Source organism: Xyrauchen texanus, chromosome 5 (assembly GCF_025860055.1).
Source record: "Xyrauchen texanus isolate HMW12.3.18 chromosome 5, RBS_HiC_50CHRs, whole genome shotgun sequence".
Taxonomy (NCBI): Eukaryota; Metazoa; Chordata; class Actinopteri; order Cypriniformes; family Catostomidae; genus Xyrauchen; species Xyrauchen texanus.
The window spans coordinates 1,073,385-1,090,000 of record NC_068280.1 but is presented as its reverse complement, the minus strand read 5'-3'; the positions used below and the strand labels follow the sequence as shown (position 1 = coordinate 1,090,000).

Sequence of the window (16,616 nt, the reverse complement as noted above, 5' to 3'; positions counted from 1 at the left end):
TTACTCCTAGCCGCTTCAGTAAAGGAATATCCTCAGAATAGGAAGACATGGGGCGTGCGTGTTTAGCTTTATGGAAGGCGAGGACAAAAATATTAAACAGAGCTTGCCGCTGTTCTTCATTCAGCTTGTCTCGCCATCTGGCAAGTGGGCGACTGGACATTTCTTCTCGGCTAGCTTGTTTATTAACAATAGCTTGCTCCTTTCGTGTGCTCCTTGCTCTTTTCATGTTTGTTAAATAAAGGATGGTTGAAATTCTTTGAGCCTTTATAAAACGCACCTGTTTTGTCTGCTAGATGTGGATTTGAGCAGCAAATCTTGCTCCACATTTCAGTGCGCTCATCGTTAGCTTCAAGCCGTACCAACTCGCAGAGGTTAGCAAATTTCAACAAGAATTCGTGGATGTGTTTTCCCCTCTACCGGGTCACACCAACCTCATCAAACACCACATCGAGTGGTGGGTTTCTCTCCTCAGCTCCACCTCTGAAATTGTCATCTGGATCTACAATGTCTTTTTCACTCTCTGACTTGCTGCTCTCTTCTTAAGATGGCTGCTGTCTCTCCGGAGGAGTGGGTACGGGGAGCTCGTGGCAGTGTGTCATCAGGGCGATGGATGAAGGAAGGTCTGGATACATGATAGCAGCTGCATTCTTGCCAGTCCGACATTTGGAAGGGTCCACCATACAGAAGTAGCAGTTGCTTGAGTGGTCAGTGGGTTACCGCCAAATTCTTGGGATAGCGAACGTATTGGCTCTCTTTTCCACTCTGTACCATCCTACAAAAATACATTTATTTCACCCATGACTAATGTTTAAGAGATTCTCATAACATTTTCATATATGAATAACATTGAAAATGTTAAAACATTTTAAAATTAAAAACTTTTGCCATTTAAAAAATTTAAAATTGTGTGTGTGTGTGTGTGTGTATGTATGTATATATATATATATATATATATATATATATATATAAATAATATAACATACAATTCAAGCAACAATTGCCCATCTTACCTTCCAGAGGTTTGTTTTTTTTGCAGTGCTCACAGGTGAAACGAGGTGCCCAGCGATTGTCTTGTTCCCCAATAGGCATGCTGAAATATGCCTTGTAGGCCTCACACACCTTAGCAGATGCTCCCACAGAGTACTTTTTCGCTCTTGTCTTGATAAATTGGCCACAGACATAGCAAAAAACATCTGCCAGATGCTTGCAGCCTCTTGATGCCATCTCAGAAAAATGCATACATGTATCCACTGAGGCAGCTTGAACTAAATTGAACTGGTGGGCTTAAGGCCCCTGTATTTATACCACTATTTATATTACTGGAAAGTTCTAGAAGTTACTCCAAGTTTACTCAGCACTGAATCTATCTGGAATGTTCTGGAAAATAGGTACATTTCAAAATATCACTGTCCTGGTCACAAAAGCAAAGTTTGTGTGGAATAATAGCCACTTTCTATACTTTTGAGGCATAAACAATTAGGAAATAACACACTACCCAGGAACCAAAAATAAATAAATACATTTGTTAAATGGTGCAATTAGCCAGTTAGCTTCTGATAGGTGTACTGAATTGGAGGTGGTGGATGTAGTTTAATGCCTAAAAAAATTGTACTTCTATTTTTACTCCTTATCTAAGTATCTACATTTAATTTTAACATTGTTATTGAAAATTCGGGGGAGAAAAGTCATACCAAGAATTTCACTACATGTCGTACTGTGTATGGTTATGAATGTAACAAATAAAACTTGAAATTGAAGATGCTGGAGGAAACAGGTAGACAAGTATCTATATCCACAATAAAATGAGTCTTATATCGACATAACCTGAAATGTTGCTTAGCAAGGAAAAAGCCACTGCTCTTTTGGAGAAATGTCCTCTGGTCTGATGAAACAAAAATTGAACTGTTTGGCCATAATGAGCATCTTTATATTTGGAGGAAAAAGGGTGAGGCTCGCAAGCCGAAGAACACCATCCCAACCATGAAGCATGGGGTTGGCAACATCATGCTGTGGGGGTGCTTTGCTGCAGGAGGGACTGGTGCACTTCACAAAATAGATGACATCATGAGAAAGGAAAATAGTGAAGCAACATCTCAAGACATCAGTCAGGAAGTTAAAGCTCCGTCGCAAGTGGGTCTTCCAAATGGACAATAACCCCAAGCACACCTCCAAAATTGTGGCAAAATGGCTTAAGGACAACAAAGTCAAGATATTGGAGTGGCATCACAAAGTCCTGACCTCAATCTGATAGTACATTTGTGGGCAGAACTGAAAAAGCAAGGAGGTTAACAAACCTCAGTTACCCCAGTTCTGTCTGGAGGAATGGGACAAAATTCCAGCAACTTATTGTGAGAAGCTTGTGGAAGGCTACCTAAAACGTTTGACCCATTTGACGTTGAAAGTTAATCCATTTAAAGGCAATACTACCAAATACTAACAAAGTGTCTGTAAACTTCTGACCCACGTTGAATATGATGAAAGAAATAAAAGCTGAAAAACTTAATTCTCTCTACTATTTCACATTCTTAAAATAGTGATCCTAACTGACCAAAGACAGGGAATGTTTTTTTACGATTAAATGTTAGGAATTGTAAAAAAAAAAAAATACAAAACTGAGTTTAAATGTATTTAGCTAAGGTGTATGTAAACTTCTGACTTCAAAAGTATGTCTTCCTGTCTTTCATTTGCATCACTCTGCCATCTCGACAAGTAAGCTAATTAAATAATTTCAACTTCTAATCAATATTTAATGTCCATTTATTCATTTATTTGGCAAAAAGTTGTGTAACAATAAGCATAGAGGTCATTATAACACAGACATGGCATAAGTCTGGCCGACTACATTATTACAGAAATTACACAAATTTCAAATAGATCATCAGATGTATAGACATTACACAGCTACTATCAAAAAAATATTACACTACTGATTAATTTAAGCATTTAAAGAAAACTAAATATAGACTTTAATAAAATGCAGCACAATTCTTGTAGCAAAGTTTACAAAGTTGGTACTTAAAAAGTTTGACAGCAAAAGTTGTGTATAAACAACGCAGCTGAAGTTGAGCAGATTTCACTTTTAGGTGTGCCTTGAGCCAGCAGCAGAAATTTGGAAATGTGATTAATTGGGAAAAATCTCAACCCCCGTGCTGGGCAAGCTACTCAAATGTAGCTAGCTGAGTTACCTACTACCCAATGAAAAAATGTGTTAAGCTAAGCTAAAAGCTATAGAGATAGTTGCAAGTTACACTACAAGCTACTTTCCAAAAGTAGTGTTTCCAAGCTGACTTTATTCAATATAATTAAGTCCAGTACAGTATGGAGCATCATAAATGTATATGCATGTAAAAAAAAAGATGTAAACTCATATTTATACTTGCTACCTATGCAAACCCATGTTTTCAATATGCTAAATCAATATTTTTACATTTTATCTTTCATATTTACACTACTACCTGTACAAACCCATTTGAAAAATGTATATTGCACATTTCTGTATATAACAACTATAGGTACTGTATATACAATTAATCTCATCCTGTAATTCTGTGACTAGCTGTTGTTTTTCTGCATGTACTGGAAGCTTCTGTTCAGATGCCAAATTCCTTATGTGTGTGCACACCTGTGCAGTAACACTGTTATATCTGGTAGTATCAGATTGTAATAACATTGTACTTTGATTTACTACTACCATATTTATGAAAGAAATCTGTATTGACATGGTTCTTCCAAGTACTTCAAAGAATACCATAGTACCACCATTATACTTAGATGTATGTTACCATATTTATACACTCACTGAGCACTTTATTTGGAACACCTGTACACCGAATTATTCAAGTGATCATATAATCAGCCAGTCGTGTGGCAGCACTGCAATGCATAAAAATCATTAAGATATGGGTCAGTAGCTTCAGTTAATGTTCACATTAACCATCTGTGGCAGGGCAGAGAGAGGGGCTGGGTTGTGATTCTACACACGACCCGGCCCCTGCCACACCATCAGAAAGGGTGAATTATCTCAGTGATTTCGACCATGGCATGATTGTTGGTGCCAGATGGGCTGTTTTGAGTATTTCTGTAACTGCTGATCTCCTGGTATTTTCACACACAACAGTCTCTAGAATTTACTCAGAAAGGTGTGAAAAACCAAAAACATCCAGTGAGCGTCAGTTCTGCGGATGGAAATTCTTTGTTGATGAGAAGGTCAACAGAGAATGTCCAGACTGGTTCGAGCTGACAGATAGGCTATGGTAACTCAGATAACCACTCTGTACAATTATAGTGACCAGAAGAGCATCTTAGAATAAAATGTCAAACCTTGAGACAGATGTGCTACCACATCGGTTTCACGCAGAAGACCACGTTGGGTTCCACTTCTGTCAACCAAGAACAGAAAGCTGAGGCTGCAGTGGGCACAGGCTCACCAAAACTGGACTATTAAAAACTGGAAAAACATAGGCTGGTCTGATGAATCTCTATTTCTGCTGAGGCACACAGATGTTATGGTCAGAATTTATCACCTACAGCAATCCATGGACCCAACCTGCCTTGTGTCAACAGACCAGGGTGGTGGTGGTGTAATGGTGTGGGGAATGTTTTCTTGCAACGTTTCCAACATCTTGTGGAATCCATGAAGAATTGAGGCTGTTTTGAGAGCAAAGGGAGGCCAGTATTAGTACAGTGTTCCTAATAAAGTGCTCAGTGATTGTATACTATATGTATGTATATACCATTGTATTTAGATATTGGAGTATTTAGAAAATGGTACAGGTCATAGTACTTTTGTGTAGGCTACTAAGTGTAAATGTTTCACCATGAAAAACATGCTATGATGGTTCTTGACATTTAGCATGTTTCTTCTGATGAGTATTTAAACTTCCTAAATAAGTGAATCTCTCCCCGCAGATAGAGCAGCTGTAAGGTTTCTCTCCTGTATGCATTCTCAAATGGGTTTTCAAGATACCTTGTCGAGCAAATGTTTTGTCACACTGAGTGCATTTGTAAGGTCTTTCTCCAGTGTGTATTCTCTTGTGCTTTTTAAAGGTATCGTGTCGATTGAAACTCATCCCACAAACTCTGCAGTTATAAGGCTTTTCTCCCGTGTGCCCTCTTAGATGCAATTTAAAATGAGATGGATCAGAGAAGCTCTTTCCACAATGAGAGCAGAGGTAAGGTTTCTCTCCAGAGTGTGTTCTCTCATGGACTATCAACTGAGATTTGTGACGGAAACGTTTATCACAGTGTGAGCATTGATAGGGTTTCTCCTCAGAGTGTATTTTCTGATGTGACTTTAGACTATCTAACTGCCTGAATGTATTCCCACATTCACTGCACTGATACGGCCTCTCATTGGTGTGCACACGGACATGTTTCTTCACATGAGACTTGTGGCTGAATCTCTTCTCACAGTGAGGACACTTGTACGGTTTCTCTCCTGTGTGTGTTCTCTCATGAGTAACAAGAATTCCTTTAGTGCTAAAACACTTGTCACACTCACTGCAGTGGAAAGGCTTTTCACCACTGTGTGTCCTCATGTGAGTTTTTAAAAGAGAAGGAGAAAAGAAAACCTTCCCGCACTGCTCACAGGGAAACTCCTTCTTAACTCTGTGCACTTCTGAATGAAGTTTCTTCTCTTCTGAGGTAGAAAAGATGCTCCCACATGTCCTACATTTAAAGAATTTTGGTTCTTTGTGTTTTCTCTCATATCTCGTTAAATGTTCCTGCAAAACTCTTTTGTCAGATGCTGTCTGACTCTCTGTTTCTCCATCAGAAGATGAACCACTGTTTGCATCTACAAGAAACATGACAGCACATAACAGTAAGATGATAATTCTCTCACATTATAATGAATTAAGCCACTGAAGGTGAATGGTAAACAACCACTGACACATCATGAGGCTTTGCTGCATCTATATCTGTCATAATTGAAAAAAAATCCATTCATATTTTTATCCTCACTTCAAAGCATATTTTGTTTAGATAATCAAGTGTTCTAAATTGAAGTGAGGGCATGAAAAGAAACATGAGACTTTATAGAAACACCCATCAGCACATCGCATCTGCAACTTTTTTATTATTGACCAGATAAAGTAATCTGGTGAATATATAGGCTATATACAGTATAAATACTGTATAAAAGATATGTTAGTCTTCCTTTACATAAGGCAATTAAACAAGCTTCCAGGCTGTAATCCCACTGGAATTACCAGCACTTACTATACCTGTATGTATCAATCTGTATAAAGTCTAGTTTGAATTTCATCTAAGTTACAAAAATTAGCAACCACAATCTCTATTAGTTATAACAAATGCTTGCATTGTTCTAGTACATATTGAATTCATTATTAGAAGCTTCACAGTGTAGGTTGTAAAAAGTATGTGAACCCCTAGTCTATGAGATTGTCGGTGTGGGTTAGAGCAACTTTAAATTATAAAAACCACTCAAACATTTTGAGTTTGATATTTACAAGAAGCATCTGATGACGTGGATTATGACTTGCAAAAAAGAGATCTCAAAAGACGTATGATCAAGAATAGTTTCTTTGCATAAAACTGGAAAGGGTTACAAAGTTATCTTGAATTGCTTACATATTCATCTGTTCACAGTTAGACAAATTTTCTATAAATGGACACAATTTAGTACTATAGGTACTCTCCCTAGAAGTGGCAGTCCAGTCAAGATGACTCAAAGGACACCCCGCAGAATGCTCAATGAGGTAAACAACATCCCTAGAGTGACAGATAAAGACTTGAAGGAATCATTGGAACTGCTTAACATCTCTGTTCATGAGTCTACTATACAGACAAAATTAAACAAGCTTGGTGTTTATGGCAGAACACCACGAAAGAAGCTGCTTCTTTCCAACAAAAACAGTGCTTGTGCAAGTAATTTGTCAAAGACAGCTTGACACTCCACAACACTACTGGAAAAGGTTTTGTGGACTGATTAAACTAAGGTTGAACTGCTTGGGAAGAACATGCAGCACTACGTATGGCATAAAAAACGACACCACATACCAACGTGAAATAATCATCCCAACGGTGAAGTACGGTGGAGGGAGCTTCATGATTTGGGACTGATGTGCTGCTTTGGGGTCTGGACTGCAAGAAAAATGGATATGTGCCAGCTGAAGCTCAGTAGAAGTTGGGTGATGCAGCAGGACAATGACCCTAAACATTAAAGTAAATCCACTACAGGAATGCTTCCAAAAAATAAAGTTAAATTTTGGAGTGTCCCAGTAAGAGCCCACACCATAACCCAATAGAGATGCTGTGGAATGACCTCAAGAGAGCGGTTCACACCAGATATCCTAACAATATGGCTGAGCTGAAGCAGTTCTGTAAGGAAGAATTATCCAAAAATCCTTCTGAACGTTGTGCAGGTTTAATCCGCAGATACCAGAAACACTTGATTGAGGTAATTGCTGCCAAATTAGGATTAACCAGTTTTTAAATCAAGGATTCACTTAATTTTTCCACAGCAATGTGAATGTTTAATGGGATGTGTTCAATAAAGGCATGAAAGATTATAATTGTTTGTGTGTTGTTATCTTAAGCACATTGTGTTTGTCTATACTTGTGACTTTAATGAAGATGACATCACATTTTATGACCAAATAATGCTAATTATAAAGGGTTCACATACTTTTTCTTGCCACTGTACCACTGTTTCTCAACTAGTGGGTCACAGGTATGTTCGTATAGGGTTGCAGGATAAAAGAAAATGCCAACCAGGCTTCATTAAATGCAGATTACATTATTTTATCATGTTGTTTATAACTCTTGCCAACCTTCAGATATTAATGCAAATATTACATTACTATTTAGAACATGACAGTAAGTGAATAGGGGCATTGTGTGTTTGGAGAGCAAGATAAAACTCATGTCAAGTCTTTGGGTGCATGAGGAGCGAACAAGATTGGAAAATGTAACCCATAAAAAATGGAACTAGAAGAGTTTCTGACAACATATCTGGAAGAAAACAGCAGTGGTTTCACAAAATGATGAGTAGTTTAAAATAGAAATTAAATCTTTAAAGACTATTTTGAGAACAGATGGGGGAACGTACCTGGATTAATAAAATCCTCATCATAATTTTCTTCTTCTTCATTGTGTTTGTCATGTTGAATAAAATAATCTTCGTCATCCTCCTCCTCATCATCATCTTCCTCACTCTGCTGTTCCTCTGCTGTGGTTTCTCCTCTCATCTCCATCAGGTTCCTGCAGTCCAGCAGCTTCACTGAACACATCTTCAATGGTATCTGCAGCATCTGCTGTTCTCCAGCGTTACAGACAGAAGCCAGAGACTCTGTGGAGGTTTGATCACCCTGATTACTGTCACACACACTCTCCTGAGCGTCAGTATAACAGAGTAAAGTGAGGCTGAGCTCTGAGTCCTGTGTGTCTCTGGATCTCTGATCTCTGACGCTCCACACTGAATCCTGACATTCTGTGGAGGTCCCATCAGTCACACACACTGAAGATTGACAGGAAACCTTCTCCAGCTCCTGACAAACACAACACAATCACTGTACTGACTCATCTGGACTCTTGATATATTGAACAGCTGTACAAACCTCTCCGTTCAGTGGATCTCCTCTTTCCCTCAGCTTTGCCTCCAGTAACGCCACCTCTTTCTTCAGCTGAGAGATTTCTGTCATGAAATCATCAATATCCAACATGGACAGATCAGTTCCTACTGATTTACAGCACATCAGATCCACCTGCAAACTCATCTTCAACATCTCAAGATCACATAAATATCACAACATGAAAGACATAAACAAACACACAGCAGCTGAACGTCTAAACAAACTGTGAGTTCTTCTTTCTTTGTTTAGTGAGTTTACCGGCGGATTAAAGAGCTTCATAGCGCCCCCTGCTGTACTGGAGTTACTGGAGTCACAACACAATAGTGATGGGAATTTTTTTTCCCCGCGAACCGGTTCTTTCGGGGGGTTCGTTTCAATGAACTGGTTAAAAAAAAAAAACGATTTACCAGCTCATTTACGTCATCACGTAATGACGTCACTATATATACTGCTAATACGCCGGCGTCGTAGAATTCACGCACTAACACATTCATTAAAGCCATATTTAAGGGCATATTGCAGATTATAACATTTTATTTAAATAAGTTATAATAGTAAGGGTGTTTAAAGTCATCAGTGTTTCATTCAGTGATCTTACAATACATCCTACATTATAGTTTTGCACCTAATACACCCAATAATGACACTGATATAAAAATGTTTATGTTCTGTACATGTTTAAAGTATAAAAAGTGATTAAACTAGTCTTAATCAACTCACCCTTTTTTTACAGAAACCATGATCCAGCTCATCACAACTTCAGATATAATCTTCATGCACAATACTCAATAGTAAAATGTTTTGACTGAATAACGTTTCGCCCCCTCATTCAAGTTCTGGGTTCACGCATGCTCATCAGCTGCTCACTGATGTCCGAAAGAGGTGAATCTTAGTTCAGTGTACAGGTGACTCACAAACTGCTGTGATCGACTCAACGTACTGCTGACGCAAGAACTGCTGTCCTCTTATCAGTGTACTGTTGACTCAAAAACTGCTGTGAACAACTCAATGTACTGCTGACACGAGAACTGCTTTCTTCGGATCAGTGTACTGCTGACACGAGAGCTGCTTTCTTCGGATCAGTGTACTGTTGACTCGAGAACTTCTGTCCTTGGATCAGTGTACTATTGGCTCGAGAACTGCTGCAAATGTTTCAATACATCCTACATTAAAGTTTTGCACTTAAAGCACCCAATATTGACACTGATATACAAACGTGGATGTTCTACACATGTTTAAAGCATAAAAAGTGATTAAACTAGTCTTAATCAATTCACCCTTTTTTACAAAAAACATGATCCAGCTCATCACAACTTCACATATAATCTACACGCACAATACTCAATAGTAAAATTTGTTTACATCTCTTGACTGATACATTTTACCACCTCATTCAATTTCTGGGATCACGCATGCACATCAGCTGCTCACTGATGTCTGAATGAGGCAATTCTCCAGTTCAGAATACTGCTCGCAAACTGTTGTGATCTACTCAATGTACTGTTGACTCGAGAACTGCTGTCCTCGGATCAGTGTACTGTTGGCGTGAGAGCTGCTGTCCTAGGATCAGTGTACTGTTGACTCGAGAACTGCTGTCCTAAGATCAGTGTACTGTTGACTCGAGAACTGTTGTCCTCGGATCAGTGTCCTGTTGACTCGAGAACTTCTGTCCTAAGATCAGTGTACTGTTGACTCGAGAACTGCTGTCCTCGGTTCATTGTACTGTTGGCGTGAGAGCTGCTGTCCTCGGATCAGTGTACTGTAGACTAGAGAACTGCAGTCCTCAGATTAGTGTACTGTTGACTCGAGAACTGTTGTCCTTGGATCAGTGTACTGTTGACTCGAGAACTGCTGTGAACAACTCAATGTACTGCTGACACGAGAGCTGCTTTCTTCGGATCAGTGTACTGTTGACACGAGAGCTGCTGTCCTCGGATCAGTGTACTGTTGACTTGAGAACAGCTGTCCTCGGATCAGTGTACTGTTAACTCGAGAACAGCTGTCCTCGGAGCAGTGTACTTTTGACTAGAGAACAGCTGTCCTCAGATCAGTGTACTGTTGACTCGAGAACTGCTGTCCTCGGAGCAGTGTATTGTTGACTCGAGAACTGCTGTCCTCGGATCAGTGTACTGTTGACTCGAGAACAGCTTTCCTCGGATCAGTGTACTGTTGACTCGAGCGCTGTAGACTGGATCATCTTCATACGTTGATAAAACCGTAATACAATCAATTCATAAACATATTTCCAGTATGTTTTATTTGTTACACTCTATGTTGTTCAGCAAAATACACCTGAAACATACATTTTGCCCCTTAATCACACACACATTGTCAGAAACTCATCGGTTCTCAGTATGTGGGACACCTCCGAAAGAGGCGATACTCAGAACATTGTAGTTGACTCGAGAACTGTTACAACCGAAGAGTTCAGTCTGATTTGTGAACTAGTTGGAGTGGTTCATTGCAAAGAAGAGTTGGCTAAAGCAGATATCACCAGTTTTAGGATCATATTACTCCAGGTTATCGGCTCATTAGAGTCACAGTGACAGGTTAAGATCAGTGTTGACTCGAAATGCAAACTGTTTCAAATGCTTCAGTCCAATTTGGTGAACTAGTTCAACTTGTTCACTAAAAAGAACTGGTTCAAAAGAACAATTCGTTCACGAACTGGACATAATTACAACACAACATTCATCACGAGGATTTCAGAAACATCAAATTATTTTAATGAATCTCTTCAGCACTTTTAATTTTTAACCTGCTCTTGGTCAGATATTGAATATAAAAAGGTTTGAGGATTCAGCACATCCCATATAGACGCTTGTTCAATTCCTCTCCTACTCTTTAAGTTACCAGTTAAGTTTAGTCAAAGGTGGGCCCGGACCCAACCAGAATGTGAGGGAAGCTTTTCTGTAGCCAAGTCAAATTTGGAGAAAAACTATTTAGGCAAATATTTGGCCCATCCATTTTTATTGAGGCCCACCCAAAAAGTTATTTCTTGGCTACAGCCTTGGGTGTAGATTACGAAATGTTAGATTATGGTAATTAAATATATAACAGAGATGCTCCCAAAACGTTAGGAATTGGTTTCCCTGCTGTAACATCAAAGTTATTGTACAGAAAAATGTCTGCATCAGTGAACGTCCCGATGACCACAGTGGCCTCATCATCCATAAATGGAAGAAGTTTGGAACCACCAGGACTCTTCTTAGAGCTGGCCGCCCGGCCAAACTGAGCAATCGGTGAAGAAGGGCCTTAGTCAGAGAGGTGACCAAGAACCCGATGGTCACTCTAACAGAGCTCCAGTGTTTCTCTGTGGAGAGAGGAGAACCTTCCAGAAGAACAACCATCTCTGCAGCACTCCACCAATCAGGCCTGTATGGTAGAGTGGCTAGACGGAAGCCACTCCTCAGTTAAAGGCACATGACAGACCGCCTGTAGTTTTCCAAAAGGCACCCGAAGGACTCTCAGACCACGAGGAATAAAAGATTGAACTCTTTGGCCTGAATGGCAAGCATCATGTCTGGAGGAAACCAGGCACTGCTCATCACCTGGCCAATACCATCGCTACAGTGAAGCATGGTGGTGGCAGCATCATGCTGTGGGGATGTTTTTCAGTGGCAGGAACTGGAAGACTAGTCAGGATCGAGGGAAAGATGAATGCAGCAATGTACAGAGACATCCTTGATGAAAACCTGCTCCAGAGCGCTCTGGACCTCAGACTGGGGAGAAGGTTCATCTTCCAGCAGGACCACGACCCTAAGCACACAGCCAAGATAACAAAGGAGTGGCTACGGGACAACTCTGTGAATGTTCATGAGTGGCCCAGACTTGAATCCGATTGAACATCTCTGGAGAGATCTGAAAATGGCTGTGTACCGACACTTCCCATCCAACCTGATGGAGCTTGAGAGGTCCTGCAAAGAAGAATGGGAGAATCTGCCCAAAAATAGGTGTGCCAAGCTTGTAGCATCATACACAAAAAGACTTGAGGCTGTAATTGGTGCCAAAGGTGCTTCAACAAAGTATTGAGCAAAGGCTGTGAATACTTACAGTATGTGTGAAGTACATACAGTATATTTGCAAAGATTTCAAACTTCTCTTTCACGTTGTCATTATGGGGTATTGTTTGTAGAATTTTGAGGAAAATAATGAATTTAATCAATTTTGGAATAAGGCTGTAACATAACAAAAAGGGGAAAAAGTGAAGCGCTGTGAATACTTTGCGGATGCACTGTAGATTCCCAGTCCAGAGTAATCAATTATCAAAATAACTGTTAGTTGTAGCACTACAGAAAATATTTCCTTTTGTGTTTTGAAAATCAATGAAGATTTGAATCTTGAGATTGTCCATCTCATCCCCTTGTAATGTAATTGACATAATCCCTTACATAACTCTAGAAATGCATGAAAATAACATTGTGAGTCTTGTGACATTCTGACAATGTTGCCAAGCGAATCGCTCCACAACAACATCACAAATCCTTCACTAGCGACTATTCAGCAGAGTTGTGACGTCAAAGGCAGTAGACAGAGAAATGTTCAATATTCTAAGCTCTTTAAAAAATATCCATTGACTAGCAATTACTCCAACAGCCAAACTCTGACCCCTTGATTAAATCATAGTTACTAAAACAGTTATATTAACTTTATTTAAATGAATTCATCTTTATTCTCGATCCACATCAAAGGTTAATGTGATAATGTCCCCTACTGTCAATAAGAGCACAATGTACAGCTTCATGCTATAAAGATTCCAGCACAGTTTGCTCTTTAGCATGTTTCTTCTGATGAGAATTAAAACTTCCTAAATAAGCGAATCCCTCCCCGCAGATACAGCAGCTGTAAGGTTTCTCTCCTGTATGCATTCTCAGATGGGTTTTCAGGACATCTGGTCGAGCAAACGTTTTGTCACACTGAGTGCATTTGAAAGGTCTTTCTCCAGTGTGTGTTCTCTGGTGTTTTACTAAGTTTTGTTTTTTACAGAAACACATCCCACAAACACTGCAGTTATAAGGCTTTTCTCCTGTGTGCACTCTCACATGTAATTGGAGATGACCTGGACCAGAAAAGCTCTTTCCACAATGAGAGCAGAGGTAAGGTTTCTCTCCAGAGTGCATTCTCTCATGGACTGTCAGCTGAGACTTCTGACGGAAACTTTTATCACAGTGTGAGCATTGATAGGGTTTCTCTTCAGAGTGTATTTTCTGATGTGACTTGAGATAACCTAACTTTGTAAAGGTTTTCCCACATTCACTGCATTGATACGGCCTCTCATTCGTGTGCGAACGGACATGTATCTTTAGATAGTTTCCGTAAGTGAATCTCTTCTCACAGTGAGGACACTTGTATGGTTTCTCTCCAGTGTGTGTTCTCTCATGTTCAACAAGGTTTCCTTTAGTTTTGAAACACTTGTCACACTCACTGCAGTGGAAAGGCTTTTCATCACTGTGTGTCTTCATGTGAACTTTCAGAAGAGAAGGAATAAAGAAAACCTTCCCGCACTGCTCACAGTGGAACCCCTTTCCTCTGTGCACTTCTGAATGGAGTTTCTTCTCTTCTGCGGTAGAAAAGCTGCTCCCACATCTCCTGCATTTGAAGAATTTCTGTTCTGTGTGTCTTCTTTCATGTCTTGCTAAATGTCCCTTTGAGCTGAATGTCTTCTCACAGGTGATGCAGGAAAGACTCTGTGCTGTCAGACGCTCTTTTGATGTAGAAGCCATTTCTCCATCAGAAGATGAACCTTTGTCTGCATCTACGTAAATAGAACATGAGAGTGATAGTTAGATAGGAATTACAGTTGAAGTCAGAAGTTTACATACACCTTAGCCAAATATATTTAAACTCATTTTAACAATTCCTGACATTTAATCATAGAAAGCATTCCCTGTCTTAGGTCAGTTATGATCATTACTTTATTTTAAGACTGTGAAATGTCAAAATAATAGTAGAGAGAATGATTTATTTCAGCTTTTATTTCTTTCATCATTTTCCCAGTGGGTCAGAAGTTCACATACACCTTGTTAGAATTTGGTAGCATTGCCTTTAAATTGTTTAACTTGGGTCAAATATTTTGGGTATAGTACCACAAGCTTCTCACAATAAGTTGCTGGAATTTTGGCCTCTTCCTTAAGCCATTTTGCCACAACTTTGGAGGTGTGCTTGGGGTCATTGTCCATTTGGAAGACCCATTTGTGACGGAGCTTTAACTTCCTGGCTGATGTCTTGAGATGTTGCTTAATATATCCACATAATTTTCCATCCTCACAATGCAATCTATTTTGTGAAGTGCATCAGTCCCTCCTGCAGCAAAGCACCCCCATAACATGATGCTGCACCCCCATGCTTCACGGTTGGGATAGTGTTCTTTGGATTGCAAGCCTCACCCTTTTTCCTCCAAATATAACGATGGTCATTATGGCCAAACAGTAAAAATGTTTTGGAGTACTTTGAGCAGTGGCTTCTTCTTTGCTGAGCAGCCTTTCAGGTTATGTCGATATAAGACTCGTTTTACTGTGGATATAAATACTCATCTACCTGTTTCTTCCAGCATCTTCACAAGGTCCTTTGCTGCTGTTCTGGGGTTGATTTGCACTTTTTGCACCAAACTACGTTCATCTCTAGGAGACAGAATGCTTCTCCTTCCAGAGCGGTGTGATGGCTACGTGGTCCCACAGTGTTTTTACGTGTGTAGTATTGTTTTTACAGATAAACGTGGTACCTTCAAGTGTTTGGAAATTGCTCCCAAGGATGAACTAGACTTGTGGAAGTTTTTTATTTTCTTATGATGTCAAGCAAAGAGGCACTGAGTTTGAAGGTAGGCCTTAAAATACATCCACAGGTACACCTCCAATTGACCCAATTAGCCTATCAGAAGCTAATTGCCTAAATGCTTGACATAATTTTCTGGAATTTTCCAAGCTGCTTAAAGGCACAGTAAACTTATTGTTCTAAACATCTGACCTACTGGAATTGTGATATAGTCAATTAAAAGTGAAACAATTGTTGGAAAAATTACTCGTCATGCACAAAATAGATGTCCTAAACAACTTGCCAAAACTATAGTTTACTAAATTGAAATATGTGGATTGGTTAAAAAATTTGTTTGAATGACTTCAACCTAAGTGTGTAAACTTCTGACTTCAACTGTATCTCACAAAACATTTTTAATGAATGTGGCTGAAAATAGGGGTGTTGGGTTGTGATCTGAGAGGATGACAAAATGATTGTAGTTGAGGGGGGAATATAAGAAACACTGAACAAGAATGGACCTGGAGCTTTTGATCACATAGAGTGGCAACATGTTTTTTTCCAGATCAAGTAGTGGAAAATATAATGGAATCATCAACAACAAAAACAAATCACAGTTTGTACTTTAAATTTCCGATTGGATTGAGATCTGCACTGTTTGCTGGTCATGTCACTGAGTTTATATGCCTTTCCTGAAGAAAAGCTTTTACACTTTTTACTCTGTGGCAAGATGCATTATAGTCCTGAAAAATGACTTCATCATCACCAACCCTATGACTACCCTCTCCCCTGGTCCTTTACCTGACATGCAGCCCCATATCATAAATGACTGGAGAAATGTGATTGTTTTCTTCAGGCAGTCATCTTTAACTGTTTATTCAGAACGGCACCACACAAATGTTCCAGCATCATTGCCTTGGCCAATGCAGATTTGTGATTCATTACTGAATATCACTTTCATCCAATCATCCACACTCCATGATTGCTTCTCTTCAGCCCACTGAAGCCTTGTTATCTTCTGTTTAGGAGTTTTTGTTGGGCTTAAATCCCAAAGTAAATCCCATTTCATTCAACCGATTTCTTACAGTTGTGTCAAAAACTTCCAAACAAAAATCATGCTACAATGTGTGCATGATCAGATATTTGTATAATGTAAATGGTTCATCCCAGAGCCCGGAGGGGGGCTGTCCCAGTGACTTGAGTGATATAAAATCTTATTTTCTAAAAAAAAAAAAAATTAACTCACAACATGTAATGAAGGTAAAAACATTG

At 39.4% G+C, this 16,616-nt stretch overlaps 2 protein-coding genes across 2 annotated transcripts in view; both read right to left on the bottom strand.

Moving 5' to 3' along the window:
- Positions 1-4,829: 4,829 nt before the first annotated feature.
- On the bottom strand, positions 4,830-8,822 carry LOC127644063 (zinc finger protein OZF-like). The gene is made up of 3 exons (XM_052127074.1): positions 8,580-8,822; positions 8,072-8,510; positions 4,830-5,794 (listed from the first exon to the last, which is right to left on the bottom strand). Exons 1-3 carry the CDS (start codon positions 8,745-8,747, stop codon positions 4,830-4,832), a joined length of 1,572 nt encoding a protein of 523 aa, XP_051983034.1. The 5' UTR covers positions 8,748-8,822.
- A 4,336-nt stretch (positions 8,823-13,158) lies between these two features.
- LOC127643887 (zinc finger protein OZF-like) overlaps positions 13,159-16,616 on the bottom strand; it is a 48,310-nt gene continuing 44,852 nt past the window's right edge. Inside the window, exon 4 of the mRNA XM_052126820.1 lies at positions 13,159-14,089. Coding sequence (XP_051982780.1) covers positions 13,340-14,089 — 750 coding nt within the window. The 3' untranslated portion in view covers positions 13,159-13,339. The remainder of the gene's footprint in view (positions 14,090-16,616) is intronic.